General features: G+C 32.5%; 2 protein-coding genes and 1 long non-coding RNA gene across 8 annotated transcripts in view; all 3 read left to right on the top strand.

Moving 5' to 3' along the window:
* The window catches only part of LOC123715997 (protein PALS1), a 91,108-nt gene extending 85,526 nt beyond the window's left edge, over positions 1–5,582 (top strand). For all 5 annotated transcript variants that reach the window (XM_045671482.1, XM_045671567.1, XM_045671654.1 and 2 more), the window contains 6 exons: positions 168–300; positions 537–700; positions 831–995; positions 2,141–2,272; positions 2,464–2,645; positions 3,367–5,582. In XM_045671482.1, the coding sequence (XP_045527438.1) occupies positions 168–300; positions 537–700; positions 831–995; positions 2,141–2,272; positions 2,464–2,645; positions 3,367–3,549 (959 nt within the window). In that variant the 3' untranslated portion in view covers positions 3,550–5,582. The remainder of the gene's footprint in view (positions 1–167; positions 301–536; positions 701–830; positions 996–2,140; positions 2,273–2,463; positions 2,646–3,366) is intronic.
* Positions 5,583–7,445: 1,863 nt separating this feature from the next.
* Positions 7,446–10,234, top strand: LOC123709726 (breast cancer metastasis-suppressor 1-like protein). Its single transcript, XM_045661252.1, has 5 exons — positions 7,446–7,758; positions 8,245–8,395; positions 8,858–8,951; positions 9,451–9,585; positions 10,104–10,234. Exons 1-5 carry the CDS (start codon positions 7,557–7,559, stop codon positions 10,200–10,202), a joined length of 681 nt encoding a protein of 226 aa, XP_045517208.1. The 5' UTR covers positions 7,446–7,556; the 3' UTR covers positions 10,203–10,234.
* A 350-nt stretch (positions 10,235–10,584) lies between these two features.
* LOC123715769 lies at positions 10,585–14,806 on the top strand. Of its 2 annotated transcripts, none has more exons than XR_006754473.1 (4): positions 10,585–10,869; positions 11,339–11,483; positions 12,669–12,762; positions 13,429–14,806. It is a non-coding gene; the product is annotated as an uncharacterized LOC123715769 (long non-coding RNA). The 2 variants fall into 2 exon arrangements; XR_006754474.1 differs by lacking the exon at positions 10,585–10,869 and adding an exon at positions 11,178–11,261.
* Positions 14,807–16,511: the final 1,705 nt, after the last annotated feature.

Raw genomic sequence — 16,511 nt, 5'->3', positions numbered from 1 at the left:
AATTATATCATATTTTACAAATCTTTCTTAAAAATAATTATTATCTATGTATTATTTTAATATTTATTGATGCTCCTAGAAAAATGAGATCAGATAACTGTTAGTTAAGTATACGAATTAGCCTCGATTTAACAAATATTTTGTTTTGACGTAAACCAATGTTTCAGGCATAAGTTTCCAAAAAGGTGATGTGTTGCACGTGATCAGCCGCGAGGACCCCAACTGGTGGCAGGCATTCCGAGAAGGGGAGGAAGACCAGACCCTCGCCGGACTCATTCCTAGTCAAGCTTTTCAGCATCAGTGAGTTACTTTTTTTGGTTTTTAGGCTAATTTTGATCCTGGACAATGGGTATATGAATTTGATTATGATGGATAAGATGTTATAGTGTGAAACATTATCAAAAGTGAATAAATATAATATAAATGGGTAACATACAACTTTTTTTGTCACAGCAATTCTTTTAAGTATTAGTTTAAGTATTATTCGCGATTTTTTTAAATCACAACCACCTATATTTTTGTAATTTTTTGCGCAGGCGTGAATCAATGAAACTGACCCTGGCGGGTGAAGTAGCGGCGAGGGATAAGCCTCGCAAAGGAGGGACTCTGCTCTGTGCCAAAAAGCCGCCCAGGAAGAAGAAAGGCAAGAAAGCGACCAGCGAAGCCGGATATCCCGTTTATTCCACTTCCGGTGGAGATGGTAATGATCTTAATTACTTATCATATCAACACAGAAATGATTTCAATAAAAAAAAATTCTTTTTTTAATTTTGTTAATTTTGCAGTTGTGCATTGGTGATGGTGATAACTATATAAATTTTATTTTGCAGAATACGAGCAAGAAGAGATCCTAACGTACGAAGAAGTGGGCCTGTACTACCCTCGTGCGTCCCACAAGCGGCCCATCGTCCTCATCGGGCCTCCGAACATCGGGAGACACGAGTTGAGGCAACGGCTCATGGAAGACACCGCCAGGTTCGCCGCGGCCGTGCCACGTGAGTCGAAAATTCGTCAATAATTAAAATATATACTTAAGGCATCCTTACGTACACAGTGGAAAGTTTGATCCTGGTTTAGGAGATTTTGTTTCTTGAAACTTGAAACTTTCGTTCTAATAAATCTTAAATTATCGTGATTCATGTGTTTTTTTTTATTATTGTCCCTTTTACTGTTTACAAATGTTTTAATGAATTAGCTTTGTTCCATTAGTTATGTCTGAGTAACATTATGCCTTATGTAGTATTCCACTTCTTTCTCACCTTATCCAATTTTATGTTTTTCTCACAGTGGTTGCCTGGAAAAGATCGCCCGAAAGCGATAAGGCTGCCCGTTGGCCTCATTATTATTTAATTCTTTTAATTGTACTGTATTTTTGTACTGCGAAGTTGTAATAAATAAATAAGTATTTTATGTTTTAACAAAGTATACATATATTACTCATTACAATAGCTGTTTGTTACAATATTAGTTTTAAAATCAAAATCAAAAGTTTTTATTTCAAATAGGCCTTTGCAGGCTCTTATGAAACGTCTAGTTGCACGGTTCCAAAAAGTCGGTCTCATGGAGGAGAACCGGCAAGAAACTCCATGGACACTCTTTTCAACAATGGTTTAGCTTACAAAGACTCGGTTACAATAGTAATAATCGGCTGAGAAGTTTATATAATGCAAGGTATATAGAGATTCTATACAATGCAAAAGAAAATTGAGTTTTTACTATTAGTGTAAAATGAGATACACACACTTGCACAGCGCAAGTTGCCAGGGAAGCCGCACATGCAGAGATATAGTCAACATAGTCTTGGATTTTATAATACGCTTTTTTAATTAGGATTCCTTTGATGACGTTTTTGAACTTTTTAGTCGTAAGATCAATTACACACTTCGGTAGCCTGTTGTAGAATCTGACACAATTCCCAAGAAACGATTTATTCGATTTTGTTAATCTGTATTTTGGGACTACTATTTTATGCTTATTCCTGGTATTTATAGAATGAATAACACTTTTGACAGTGAATTGATGCAATTTTTTACGAACAAACATGATATTCTCTAGAATTTAAAGGGGAGGCAATTTTACTATATGAAATAATGTGTTTACAAAATGTATTTATGAGATTAAACCAATTACTTTAATACAGATACGTCGAGACCTCGCAAAGATCACGAAGTTCCCGGACAAGACTATCATTTCATATCCCGGACGCAGTTTGAATCGGATATACTGAATAGAAAATTTGTGGAACACGGGGAATACGAGAAGGCATACTATGGTGAGAACGACTTCAGTCTTATCGACTTCTAAAGCAAAACTGATCTGATTGATTTGTTTGGTTTAGATTTAAAAATAACTATGTGTTAGGCTCTTATTATAGTATTTTTTTTAAATTTTAAATACATATTAGTGACGTGACTTACAATTATAAAACGTTTAGCGATTTTAATATAGTAAATTAATTTACAGGTACATCGCTAGAAGCCATTCGGGAAGTGGTGAATTCTGGGAAAATCTGTGTTTTGAATCTTCACCCTCAATCTTTGAAGATATTACGAGGCTCTGACCTCAAGCCTTACACGGTGTTTGTGGCGCCGCCCAGCTTGGAGAAGCTGAGGCAGAAGAAAATCAGAAATGGAGAGGCTTATAAGGTAAAATATTAATAGATTTAGATTAGAGTGTGTCGGTTAATTTTTTACTCGTTTATTAAATATTTTTGAAGTAAAACTTTTTGAGCTGCATGAGGGTAAAATTTTTACGAATGGAACGCAATAATCTTAATCATAAGACACGAAGATATGCAGCGTTTTTCTCGACGAAAGACCGATTGAGAGAGAGTGAGAAAGGATAGAAAAAAAAGACACGCTTTTGGTTGAAGTATTCGTTTAGTAGTTGCATAATAGAACTTTAGATGGCAATTCTGTCGAATTCTTGTGCAGTTAACGCAGATTTTTTCACATATACAGTGTGTGATCATATACTGCTTTTATTAATAATTAATTTACAAAGAAGTTTCACTTCTGAAATGTGTACATTGTACGCACGCACTTTTGTTTTATTTGTTTAATGTTTCTAATATTTTTTTGATTACAATATATATAACAAATATAAAACTATCTCATACCTAATCCGATTTGCCGGTAATCTTTTATTTTTGGTTTTCTGCTTAACAAAAGTTGCTAGTATCGTTAATTGTGTTTCTATTTTATTTTAAACATATATGTTTGTTGTATTTTTTTTTAAATTTTGTAACATTTATGTTTACTAAAATTGTGCCTATATATTAGTATGTATTATGTGGTAAATCTCAATAAATAAATAAAATTTCTTTCAAAAGTCTCCATTTCTCTAACACTTTAATTTATGTTTCAGGAGGAGGAATTGAAGGAAATAATAGCCACGGCTCGCGACATGGAGCTCCGTTGGGGTCACCTTTTCGACATGATTATCATCAACAATGACACCCAACGCGCCTACCAACAGCTCGTCAACGAAATCAACAGCCTCGAAAGGGAGCCACAGTGGGTTCCCGCCCATTGGCTCAAGCACACCTAGCGAACGATCATCGCTTATCGATTAAATCGAATCGAATCGACTAGTGATCGAATTCCGCTCCGGTCGATCACGCCTGATCGAATTTTGAATCGTTCCAGTCCGATATTTCACGACAACCGATCATGGGCAACCGACACTCGATGGAATGTCCCCGATGCGAGCGTAAATGTCGTAGTCGTATACGTTTTAAAGGCGATCGTCTTAATCGGAATGATAACGCGAATGGTTCTACATTTGCTGACGCGGACGGAATACAGTTTGGAATGTAGGCTCTAGTGCTATTAGTTTGAATAAAAATTTAGTTAAAATTAGACGTTTATACCTACAGTTGGACTTTATGGCCGTTTGCCCTGATTTCATATAACTAATCGAAAACGTAAAACTGAAATATTTGACATCTGACATCTGACAGATACGTCGCGTCGCCTAACAAACGTCGGCCATGAAATTCAATACTAATTATATACTTATATATGAAAATGATGTTACTTGTCTGGAATTGTGATACCATTCATTGTATCGTAAACACCATTTTTCCTGGATTTTTATTCTTTCTAGTGGTCACGTGTTCTTGTCCCTAGGGACGTTTCGTTGGTTATTAGTTCGACTTTTTTTTCATATTGTCGTATATTCCTCAAATATGGCAACGTTGAATGGCAATAACTTTCGTGGGTATTTTCTCTGACAAACTCTCAGAACTGCCTTAAAATTTAATTGTATTTTATAGTTGTTTGTGGATTAGAGTTTTCGAAGATAATATTCCATTGTTACGCTTCTCATTTTAATAATTATTATAGTCTATATCAGTGTAACTACATTTTGCACGTTCGTGCTGAATATTTAATCGTAAATAAAATTAATTCGATAATTTTCTATATTCATATTTACGTTTTGGTAAAATCAATGTAAATCATAAAATTAAACGATTAAATTAATATATTTTCACGTTACAATTTTAATATTTATCTAATGTATGACAAAACTCTAAAATAACAATAATTAAACTCTAACTAATGAATAATTCGATTCTTCCAAAAAATTGCAGTAGGTTTTAAAACATAGTAACTTTTTGGAAATTTTCTCCAGTAGTACCTTGGGGGGTTTGATGGTAGATTTTAAATATTTACAAATATTGGACAATGTTTAAAATCGGCTGTAATAGTGAGTAGAAAGCAATATTTGAACCTAACAACGACATATCTGTTTTTATAGTATACCTATACCTATAAAGCCATAGTTATAACGGTAATCATTAAGCGATTACGGTACCCTATTGCATTTTTAATCTACATTGAAATTTGGTATTTTTTTAATATGACAACACTCAACCAAATGTCAACCTTCACAAATATTGCGAAAATGCCAAATTTGTACAATCGTTTTTCGAATTATGTATGTTACAAAATTGAATGCCATAATTCCGTTGACGGGTTGTATATCCATGTTCAAATAAACAAATTATTTGGAATTTTTAATTATTTGTAAATGTACATTCCAAATAACTTTGTGCCAAATACGAGACATGTCTCATTAATAACAATTTATTTTAATAATCACAATTATAAGGTTTTATTAATGCCGTGGCGCTCGTTTCAGTTAGCGTTATGACTACCAATAAAAAACTAACATTTCAAACGAGCGTCCAGCCTTTTGTGTATATTTTGTAATTTATTACATCCTTTGAACCGATATCGTTATCGAGTCATTTAGATTAAAGCGGTTTCATTACTTAGTTATATTTCTGGTAGCCTGTGGAGGTGCTATATTCTAGGATCTATTTGTTATCTGTATAATTTTACGAATCGTGCATCGGGTGTATGCATTTTAATTTATGTGTAATCTGTTTCCACGTTTTACATTTATGCACGTATTCAAATGTGGTATTGTCGAACTTCACAGTATTGATAACGTTAATATTATTTATAAATATTCCTGTATATAAAGTTTATTGTTTACTGATTGATTATTATAAATACCATGTTAATAGAGAACAATTTAATGTAAATAATAGAGTATAACTATTAAATTTAATATCAGATAAAAACTTGTTTTTTTTTAATATACATGAAACCTCCTCGTGTCAAGACGACACGAGGATTTATGCTGAGATTTTTATGGAGAGAGCAGTCCTTTTTGTCCCAAGTCACTCTTGGCATATGCTTGCAATTCTAAATTATCAAAATTTACGAGGACCTTCAAAAAAAGAACGTCGATCTTCATAGGTCGATAAAACACCCGGTGTTGTAGCATCCTTTGGGCGGCGGTTAACACTTTATGTTGTATGTTAAAAATGATTAGAAAATGAAACGGCGTAATGTAGAAAGTTGGCAATACCTTTTTTGTTTTTCGAAGTAATCTCCGTTCCTCTCTACACATCGTCGCATTCGATAGAAAAGCAGTGGGCACATTCTTCCTTAAGGGTCTCTATGGAATTTTCGTACGCCTTCACCGCATCTTCGGGGCTCGTGAAGCGAATACCTCTTCTGAAGCGAATTTTATCTTTAAATAAATGAAAGTCGTAGGGCATACGCCATACAGTCCTGACTTGGTAGGACTGTATGGCGCATGACTCATTCCGTCAACAGTCCTGCTTCGAGGGCGCTGCTGTCAGGTTACTCTCTTATCTTCCTCTATCATGCGTCTAACAGCACTGATGTTATCTTCAGTAGTCGCTGTTAAAGGACGTCACGCGGATCATCATTGAATTGAATCATCATCTACGTCCACGATTAAACTCGTTAAACCAATATATATATATATATATATATATATATAATAAATAGTATCATAGCTTTGTTCTTGAGTAAGCCCACAACGAAAGTCATAATAAATCATTGACCGAAAAAAAATTCGCGTTAGGGTTCTTTTTCACGCGTAACAAGAGTTTTAGATTTGCCGCCAATTCACAAAAACAAATGAGAAATGAATGCAATATACCTACATTACAACTACATTACGTTACCAAAGAGATCTGAAATTGAAATAATTTTTTTTTTCATTAGCAATGTCTCTAACTGGCCAGTTCTAAACATTTTCTGTGTTACCCACGTACCTACATGGTTACCTAACCCGTCTGCTCGCTTGCCTCATGTTCCAGAAAATCTTTCTGAATTTTAGCCGTACTATTTGTACGTAAGAGAAAACTCCTTGCAGAATATTGCATATTCTGGCACGTGGTCAGTTAAGCTTGTCTCGTTTCTGATTTTCAATCTAAAGCGATGTGATGGTCATTTCTCGAAATGACGCTTAAGTCCTAGCTAATATGTTGCTGGAAGGGCGTTGAAGGTGCGGCAATACAAGTAATTGGAATTAAAATTGCCCGAGGATCTTTCAAAAAAATTAAGAAAGTTTGGTTCTGTCGTCACGTGACCATTAAACTCCGATTCCGAGTTCTCCTTTGTTACAGATGGCAAATTGTTCTGTACAACTGAAACATGAGCAATTAAAGACACTTAAAAGCATTTGAGATATTTTGCTAACGTCGCATGCTTCGTATAAGCTGGATCAAGAAGGTTCTTAAACGAGTTGGAATATCGTAAAGACTTATGCAGATAATTAAAAAAAAAAATGGCGTGTTGCTAGAAGGAAGACTTCGCAACTTTAGAGAGTGGACGGCTATTGTGACTGCGGAAGAGTTGCTGCATCTGACTTCAAGATACGATTCAAGATACTGACGGCCAACCTCCAGTAATTGAGACTTGAGAGGCACTAAAATAATAAAAACCTAAGTCTAGTCTCTAGGCGTGCAATGATATGATGCGATAAAAATTTAGATTGCCCAAACATTGGTTGAATCACTGTCTATCTCCACAAATCTAAACTAAAAAAATCCGCCCGTCTTGACGTTTCTATAATTTGAACTATGCCAATTGTCAATTTTCAAACAACAGGGATTATCAATTTGACAGCTTGAGTTGTTATTGTTTATGTGGAATAAAAAATAAAATCTATCACCATTCAAAATAGAAGATCCAGTTTCATTAATTTTATACGTTTAACGGTGAATAATGCCTTCCATGAAAGTAGAGGGTGACAGTGATGGAGATGTCGATTTGTCCGGAGGCGAGACGGAAAGGTCTGGTGGCTCGTCTAGAGGGCCTGATCGCGACTCCAGCGCTGAGGAAGCTGACGAACCAGACTCAGATGACTCCTCTGAGATGGATGAGAGTGAATGTGAAAGGCGGAGGAATGAGTGTCTTGACAATTTAGGTTTGTAGATAGGTTATGTTTATAAACTTCCATGTATTCTAAACTTTCATTGGTCCCAAATCTCTGTGTAAGACATCAATTACTGTTAATTGTTATCCATAAAAAATAGTTACTATATCTCACACATAAAGTTTACCTTGTTGAAAACTATACTTGTTATATCAGTTGTTTTAAATTTAGTTCACTTTCACTTTTCTATTCAAAATCTTTAGTAAATGACATTACATTTCATATATATTGTATTATGTTTCTTGTGTATTAAGTAAATACAGTACCTGTGTTCTTTTATTTGATTTATTAATTTCATTTCATTGCAATTAATTATTAAAAGGTAGCTAGAATAATCTATTACATTTTAAATTTGTTTAAAGAGTCATAATTAGATCTAATGATGACTTAAATCAAGTTCTCTAAAAAGAAACAATTGAATCCCAATTTCTTTTACCGAAAATTGCCTTAAAAATTGGAATGTAATATCAATTCTAGCAAATCTTGAGCATCAGTTCACTTTACTCCGAGACCAGTTATACAATGAGAGAGTCAAAGATGTGGAGTACCAATTAGCTGAAGTGAGAGGTGGTAGATCACCAGAGTATCTTGGTCCTTTAAGGAGGTTGCAGGAGAATATGAGAATACGGTACTTTATGGCATTCCTAAAAAAATATAATAAGTTCTAATGTATCACATAATTATACATAGTTATTCTATTTTAGAGTTTAACACTCCTAGTGTTAGGCTGACTTCCATTATATATGTTTTAAAGATATGTAGAATAAATTTAGATGTTTCCGTCTAAAGTAAGAGTTTAATTTTATGAATGACCCCAGTCGATAATCTATCACTAAATCTTAGCTCATCTCAATGTTCACCATGATATAAATAAAATTAAGTTTAACTCTAAGCATATATCTGATTTACAATGAAAGAAGTGTATAATTGGTTGCTTCTATAGTTAGTAGTTAATATTTACTTTATATGGCTGCATTACACATTATATAACTGAATATTATTAATATTAATAGTGAAAATAGGCTTATAAAGCATTACACCATATTATATATAATATACAGTATATTGCAATTATAATTTTTTCTTTTAGGATCGAAGTAGCGGGCATCTTGAAGCAGATGCGAATAGACAATATTAAACATAAGTTTGAGGCTGAAGAGCAAGCGGCTCACCAAAATTTTAAAGCAAGTTTATTTTAAATATATTTCTGCCCAAACATTTGATACATTTGTATTGAATGTTAAGTGATAAGGACTAGCAAGTGAAAGTTGTAAAACACAAGAGCGTCTTTCCCTTAATAGATACTACTACACTTGCTACTCTTCTCTCTGATCTTGATAGCCGAAAAGCACTCATCACTTTGATTTATATAAATACTTAAATATATTAACACATTTATTGTCGTCAAAGTTTTAAGTTTACATTTAAAGTTTTATTTTAAAAAGTCACACTTAAAGGCAATTTAAATTTAAATGAATTACTGTAACTTTTTTTCAATTATCGCCTCCGAATTTATCAATTAACCCATGAAGAGGGATTAGTACAGAATTTAAATCATGTAGACATAATGGCATAAAAGACATGCCTTGCCATTTCTGACATTTAGTGACTTTTACCGCCCCTGCAGTTCCCTGAGAAAAGGAAATCTAAGTAAATCAGCTAGATTGTGTTTTTTGTTTACAGAGTGAAAAATGGTTGGTTTATGAATCATTAAAAGAAGAAATACTAGAAAAAATCAGAAAAATTGAAGAAGAGAGGCATACGGTGGATCTCTGGTCGTGTGGCGCCGAGTGGGGACGTAAAAGAAGAAAAAGACAGGTATTATTAATTAAAAATAAACGTTTAAAAATGCAGTACTGTATTTAATCTAAAATTATATAAAAACACGATGTTTAGCGTGCTTATTGGTTGTATGTTCATGGCGACTCGTGGCGTTTGCAAAATTGATGAACAGGATTTTTATTTGGTTAAAAATTGTTTATCATATCGTATTTTAAAGTATGAAAACATAAGTTAAGGTATACCGTTAATAAGAACAAATTCGAACCGGGAATATGCGCTTTAAGTCAAAAAGGCTATCCGGCAATAAATAATGGAGTACGTAATAAAACGTAATGAACGTAACGAAATCATGTTTCGATGTCTATTCTAAACTGTCCATTATTATTGATTAAATGAATTAAATTATAGACGTGTTATTAAAATATTAATATTGTGCAATTAATTAGTGCACTTTTATTAATATTACTCTGAGGGCAGGAAGTAAACGTTAAGTTTTGTTTCCGTTATCTAAACCTGTTTCTTAGAATGTCAAAAATATTAGATTAATTTTCCAGGTGACAGTTTCCCCGCCTTACGTTGTCTATATGTTACCTGATGCTGACATCATGGAAGATTGGAGACTAGTCAGAAAATTGCTAGAGAGGACTGATTAGGTAGTTTTATAGTAATAAATGCTATTTCTGTATTGTCTTTCTTCATTTGACAAAAACCTTACACGGCCTTTAAAAGACGTAATTCCTACTGATACTTTCGTTTGTCATGAAAACAAAAATATTTATATACAGTACGAAGATTTTGCTCAAATATTTTAACTTATACTTTATAATAAAAAAAATCTTTAATTAAAATACAGTAATTTAAAAACATTTTTGATTTCTCATTTCTTAACCTTTTTAAATAATTAAAAATTATTTGTTTTAATTTTCTATTTATCCATAAAAATATAAAATCATCCTGTTTTGACGTCTCCATAATTTCAACTATGATAATTGTCAAATTTTAATAGATAGTCGCTTTCAATTTGACAGCTTGACTTGTTATTGTTTATGTGGAATAAAAATAAAAACTTACAATTGTTCACAACTCGAAGATCCAGTTTCTTTAATATTAGCGTTACATTATGTCATTCATATTAGTGAAGGGTTCATACTAGGTAGAAATGTTTGTTTGTCCGGGAGCGAAACGGAAAGGTCTGTTGGCTCTTCTAGAGGACCAAATTGTGACTCCAGTCCTGAGGAACCTGACGAGCCAGACTCAGATGACCTCTCTGAGATGACAGTGCATGCGAAAGGCGCAAGAATGAATGTCATAAAAATTTAGGTTTGTAAAAAAGGTTATGTTTATAAACTTCCAGGTATTAAAAACTTTTTTAGGTCCCTAATCTCTGTGTAAAAGGGGCAATAAATTATGATTGTTACCGATAAGAAACAGTTACAATTACTAATTTTTAATATTTATCTTATTTAGAACATAATACTTGTAACTGATAGCAGTTGTATTAAATTTAATTCACTTTCACTTTGATATTTCATTTTCAAAATTATGTGTGGTCAGGTTAATAGCTGATGTGACCTAAACTGATTTTGGTGTGCAAATGTCTATAAATAATTATATAGATTATAGAACACTATATATTTATCATAAATTTGAAATATTTATAAATTTCTAGGGATTACATCTAGTGATGATTAAAACTCATTTCACCTAAGACAGTAAGGATTCCAACCAACAAATACTATTAAAACATGTGCAGGAAAAAAAGCTTAAAAGAAAATATTTTAAATTCCAGAAAATCTTGAATATTACTTCACTCTACTACGAGACCAGTTCTACAATAAGAGAGATAGTCAAGGATGTTGTACAAGTTAACTGAAGCAAGAGGTAGTTGATCAAGATTTAAGGAGAATATTCTGGTCTGGTTTAAGGAGGATGTGGTACTTTCTGCTATTCCTTAATAAAATCTAATAATTGTCAAAGTAATTTTGCCTCTGCATACACAGTAAACTTTATAAAGTTATAATTAGAGGTTTTAAATGTTCAGAGTAAGAAGTGTTACGCTTCATTTTTAATGTTTTTAACATATAATAAATTTGAGAGATTTTAAAAGTAAGACTGAAAAAATATGATAAATTTATGTGAATTTTATTTTATATAATCTATGGTTGATATGACTATTGGCTGGCAAGGTGTTCCAAATTTGATCCTTTGCATTAAGTATGACTTAAACATTGGATTTTATCATATGGAAGTCATTAAGATACTGGTGAATTGCTACTTTGATAATTTCATCACATATTGTCATTATTAAATATAAATTAAGTTGTACTTATATATATATTAAGAATTGTAACAATTGTAGAATGCAAATGCTTTCTTTGCCTGGAATTTGAATAGATACTTTAGTTATAACTATATGAAAATTCATCAAGTCTGCTTAGCTTTGAGCATCACAACAAACAAATGTATGTATGTTCTTGTTCGTACTTAATTTGGTACTGTAGATCTAGCTTTGAACGGGAGAAGATTTGGAATATATGTAATCCGCAATATAAATTTAAGAATTTACGTAAAATCAATAATAGTATAGATATAGTTTTAAATGTTATTATTTTTATGCAAATCTAGTTATGACTACGGAAATTTCGTAGCACTCCTCGTAGCGCTTGTAGCAAGGCTACGAATGATCTAACTTCCGGTTTTTAGTTGTACTGTATCCAATTGATTTAGTCCGCCTTTTTTAAGATACATTCTAATTATTTACTTACTTTATTTCGAGATTATCTTCACACAATACGCATGTGTAAACTTCTGTGTTTTTTAAGTCATTAAATGTTAGTGGTATATCGAGAATGTACCATTAATTACAATTACTGAGTTTAATAGATATATGTATACTTGATGTATACATATTCTACAATCAAAAAAACAAGGTATTGGAGAGTCATATTTCGCCCCCATATTTCACAGATCGATCATCAAGAAATAATTATTGTTACGTAACAAACAAAGGATTAATACTTTTAATTATATTCAATATTCCAAAGCGTATTTTAGGATCTGCATTAAAATTTATGATTGAAATATGTGTCAATAAATTTAATAGTTAATTTATTTTCTAGGATCGAAGTAGCGGGCATCCTAAAGCATAAACGAATAGACAATATTAAACGTAACTTTGAGACTGAAGAGCAAGACGCTCATCAAAATTTAAAGGTAGGTTTAATTATATATATTTTCGAAAAAATCAATATTTTTGTGATATTAAAGTGTCTGTTTTATTATAAAAATTATAATTAATATATATTTTAATATAATTAATAAATTATACCTATATACATAATATGTACTTTCAAAATCAAAATTATCGTATTGCTTCTTTATAAATACCTCTTCTAGTTATGAACATTCCTTTAAAAGGTTTTGAATAAGTGTTTAGTGATAAGTGGCAAGTGGAAGTGGTAGAACTCAAGAGCGTTAGAAGTGTTTCACACTTTAACACGTTCGACATTATTTTTACGCTTAATAAATCTTAATCAAACTAGAGTGTTATATTGTATTGTCCAGGGCCGGATTTTCTGGAGGCCTCGGGGCAACAAAGGGGTGGAGGACCAAATTGTGAAATCAAGTAGATTCTTTAAGTAAAACAAACATAAAAATATATCAAAATAAAAGTTTACTAGTGTTAACTAGTCGGAAATTGTCATTTTTTCCGAAGGTTTACCCTCCCATAAATCCGGTCCTGGTCTTGTCAGAACATCGTCGTAGTAAGACTTGGTATGAGAATAAAACAGACTCAAATAGATCGAAATTAGGCAGTACATACTTTAATCAAATCGGTGTTAGATTAGAGAAATGTAAAATTTCTTTTTACATTCGCAGAGCGGTTTTATTATGAGTGCGATTTGTAACTCCGAGCTCGTTGGCGTGAATCCCAGCTGTCCTGTACTTTAAACTAACTTCATAAATACAGAAGATGGAGGTTTTTAATTTATTAACCGGTATTTTTCATCAAATACGGAAAAATAAGGAAAATGTGAACAGTGGCATTTCCTAGATGCTTAAGTGGCGACAGGCACAGAAGGCTGTTATGAGGACTGCAAAGTTGTAAAAAAATCTCTACATTCTCGAGCGTGACTGATTTTTTTTTTTGAAGGAAATAATTCAGGGATGACGAAAAATGTACAATCTAACGATTTCCATAAGCCGAAGTAACAAAAATCGTTGATAAAATGTACCTGCAGCTGCGTGATGCCTAAATTGCCTTCTCCGCGTTTGTATTCCTGTATCGCTTTTTCTACTCCGTAGTGGGGAACTCTGGTTTGCCATCATCACAGTGGATCACACAGCTCGTTGGTGGTATGATATTCTTACGTATTGACTGATTTTGTTATTTATATATTTCTCATGTGATTATAGTTTTAAAATATTAACTATGCTTAATATTAATATAAAGCGTGTATTTTGTGGTGAAACTACTTTGCAAAAAAACAATAAAATTCACATAGCATATGTATAATGTTTATAAACATTTTTTAATATCGACGAAGCAAACCGATTCTCCGAAAATCTCGATCAATATACGATAATCTTGGACTTACGATAGAATCTTCATTAAACGGAGAATATCACGATGAAGATTATGATTAATTGATGATACAAATTGATTTTATGAATCATTTAAAAACAAAATTATAATAAATACAAGTACTTAAACAAAATTCACTTTTTTATTTGCATCAATCAAATAAGTTAAAAACTATTTTTCTTAATTATCAGATTAGGGCAATCCCTCCAGATAATCGCCAGATTATGAGAGAGCACGTCTAGGAGATAAAGATGAACCATATATATCTTAATCTGACGCGCTTGAGTATTTCAAAATGGCGATTTTGGCACATTCTAATAATGCCTGTGAGTTTGCGTCACATCCAAATCGTCAGATTTTTAGATGACGGCTTATTTTAGATTCACTTAACATCCTCTTAGAAAATCTGACGCGCTCGATTAAATTATTTATTATTTACTAGTTGTTGGTAATCATGTTAACAATCAGATTAACATCCTAGGACATGGATGCTATGAATATCTGTCGCCCTCGTGTCCATGACAGGGTTATTGTTACATTTATGAAAGTCTATAGCCGCTCTATAGCCCCACCGATGAAAAGGGTTATAAGGGTAATATAAGGGCATTATATAACATTTTTTTCTTATTATTATTTAAGCTTCACAACTCAATAGGTCTCTATGACGCTCGAGTAAATTCCCATTTAGTATTATATGATAATAAATTTATTGTTAAAATTATTTTCAACAAAAGTCAATTACCATAAGTAATAAAGTATTTCGTTAATTAGCTATTACGTTATTATAGATAGTTGACATTTACTTTATTATTACGTTTATTAATTTTGATATAAGGTAAGAAATTTTTTGATATAAGGTATTAAGATAGTGTTTTTTATATATTAGTTTTTCGATTATAGTTTTGTCATTAAACTTTACTGAAGTATCACGGTTTTTTTTTCATTTTGCAAGCAATTAATAGCTATATCGAAGTAATTCCTATGTGTTGTATGTTATAATAAAATAAATCTTACACAAAATCTTTGCGTGAAAAAAATTCCTCAATCGTCGACGTCAACTCGAATACGAAGTTGTCATAACTTTCTATAAAGGGATACAATGAAGATATCTATAAAAAACTACTCAAACGAAAGAAACTGAAGTATTTCCGAAACAATTCGACTTAGGGTCCTTCAAAATAAGAGCGTACGAAATCTAAAAAGGCTGGCAACGCACTCGCAAGCCCTCTGGCATTGCGAATTTTCATGGGCGGTATCACTTAACATCAGGTGAGCCTCCTGCCCATTTGCTATAAAAAAAACTATTTCACAATAACAGAATTCAAAGAATCTAGAATATCAATATTTACACCCGTAAATCATAACCACTTAAAATCTTTCAATCAATATAATATCAACAATATTAATTTTTTTACAGCTCAGACTTAACTAACTGTAGAGCCCCAATTCATTGTATGCATATACAGCGTAAACTCTATATAACGACACTTACGGGTCTGTGCATTTTATGGTGTTACAACGAGTAATCGTTAAATGGAGAGAAGAAAAACGTATAGATAATCCATGTCTCCTACTTATAGTCAATAATAGTCTACAAGCAATCCCAATTTGTAAACAAAAGAACGAATTTCTTAGAGAGTTCGTATGCAAGATGCCGACAGTCGAGTTTATTGCGGGCTAGGATAATAAAGGATAACAAAACAACGTACACAGCTCCGCAGTTTTTACTAATTTTATGAACTTAAAAAGTACTTTATTACTCAATTGTTGTCAAGAATGGGTGTAATGTTATGTAGAGTGTATCATTGTATGGAAGACAAACTAAACCAACTAAAGCCAATTGACGACGCTTTAGGGAGTTTTTCGTTAAATTGATGGACGTTACATGGAGTTTACACTGTATGTATATCCAATTGATATCTTTTTCTATCTTGATGGCGACATCTTAACTAAACAATAGTTATTGTTATTACACTATTTTTAAATTAGCAACAAAGGTCATGGTGTATTTAAAAGTTGTATTTACTTTTACGTTTATAAAATAAAAAGATTGATTACTTTTTATAGTTTGATTGATGTAATTTTTATGATTACATTTGATATTTTTGATAGTGGTAATCTCATGATTAACACATAGGCAAGGATCTCATTCCCTCATGATTCTGGGTAAATACTATTGTTTGAGTGTGGATCTTGAAGTTCTGGAATCTGCTAGGGTATGGCGCACAACTGCCCGAGAAATACCTGCCCGGCCAGTGTATAGAGTATCCCCAGTGCTGTCGTCCGCATAGCAATGAATGTTGCTAAGTTGCAACATGTCATTGATATGCAGAAGAAACAGGGTCGGGGACAGAACACAGCCTTGTGGGACCCCAGC

The sequence above is a fragment of the Pieris brassicae genome, chromosome 1, assembly GCF_905147105.1.
Source record: "Pieris brassicae chromosome 1, ilPieBrab1.1, whole genome shotgun sequence".
Taxonomy (NCBI): Eukaryota; Metazoa; Arthropoda; class Insecta; order Lepidoptera; family Pieridae; genus Pieris; species Pieris brassicae.
The sequence above is the reverse complement of the archived record's forward strand: the minus strand, read 5'-3'. Positions and strand labels throughout refer to the sequence as shown.

Bases quoted from the DNA above. Each gene is read 5' to 3' on its own strand.
- LOC123709726 (XM_045661252.1), top strand. From the start codon at position 7,557: ATGCCTTCCATGAAAGTAGAGGGTGACAGTGATGGAGATGTCGATTTG. The intron at 7,759-8,244 runs GTTTGTAGATAG...TATCAATTCTAG, and splicing joins TGAGTGTCTTGACAATTTAG to CAAATCTTGAGCATCAGTTC. The intron at 8,396-8,857 runs GTACTTTATGGC...TTTTTCTTTTAG, and splicing joins CAGGAGAATATGAGAATACG to GATCGAAGTAGCGGGCATCT.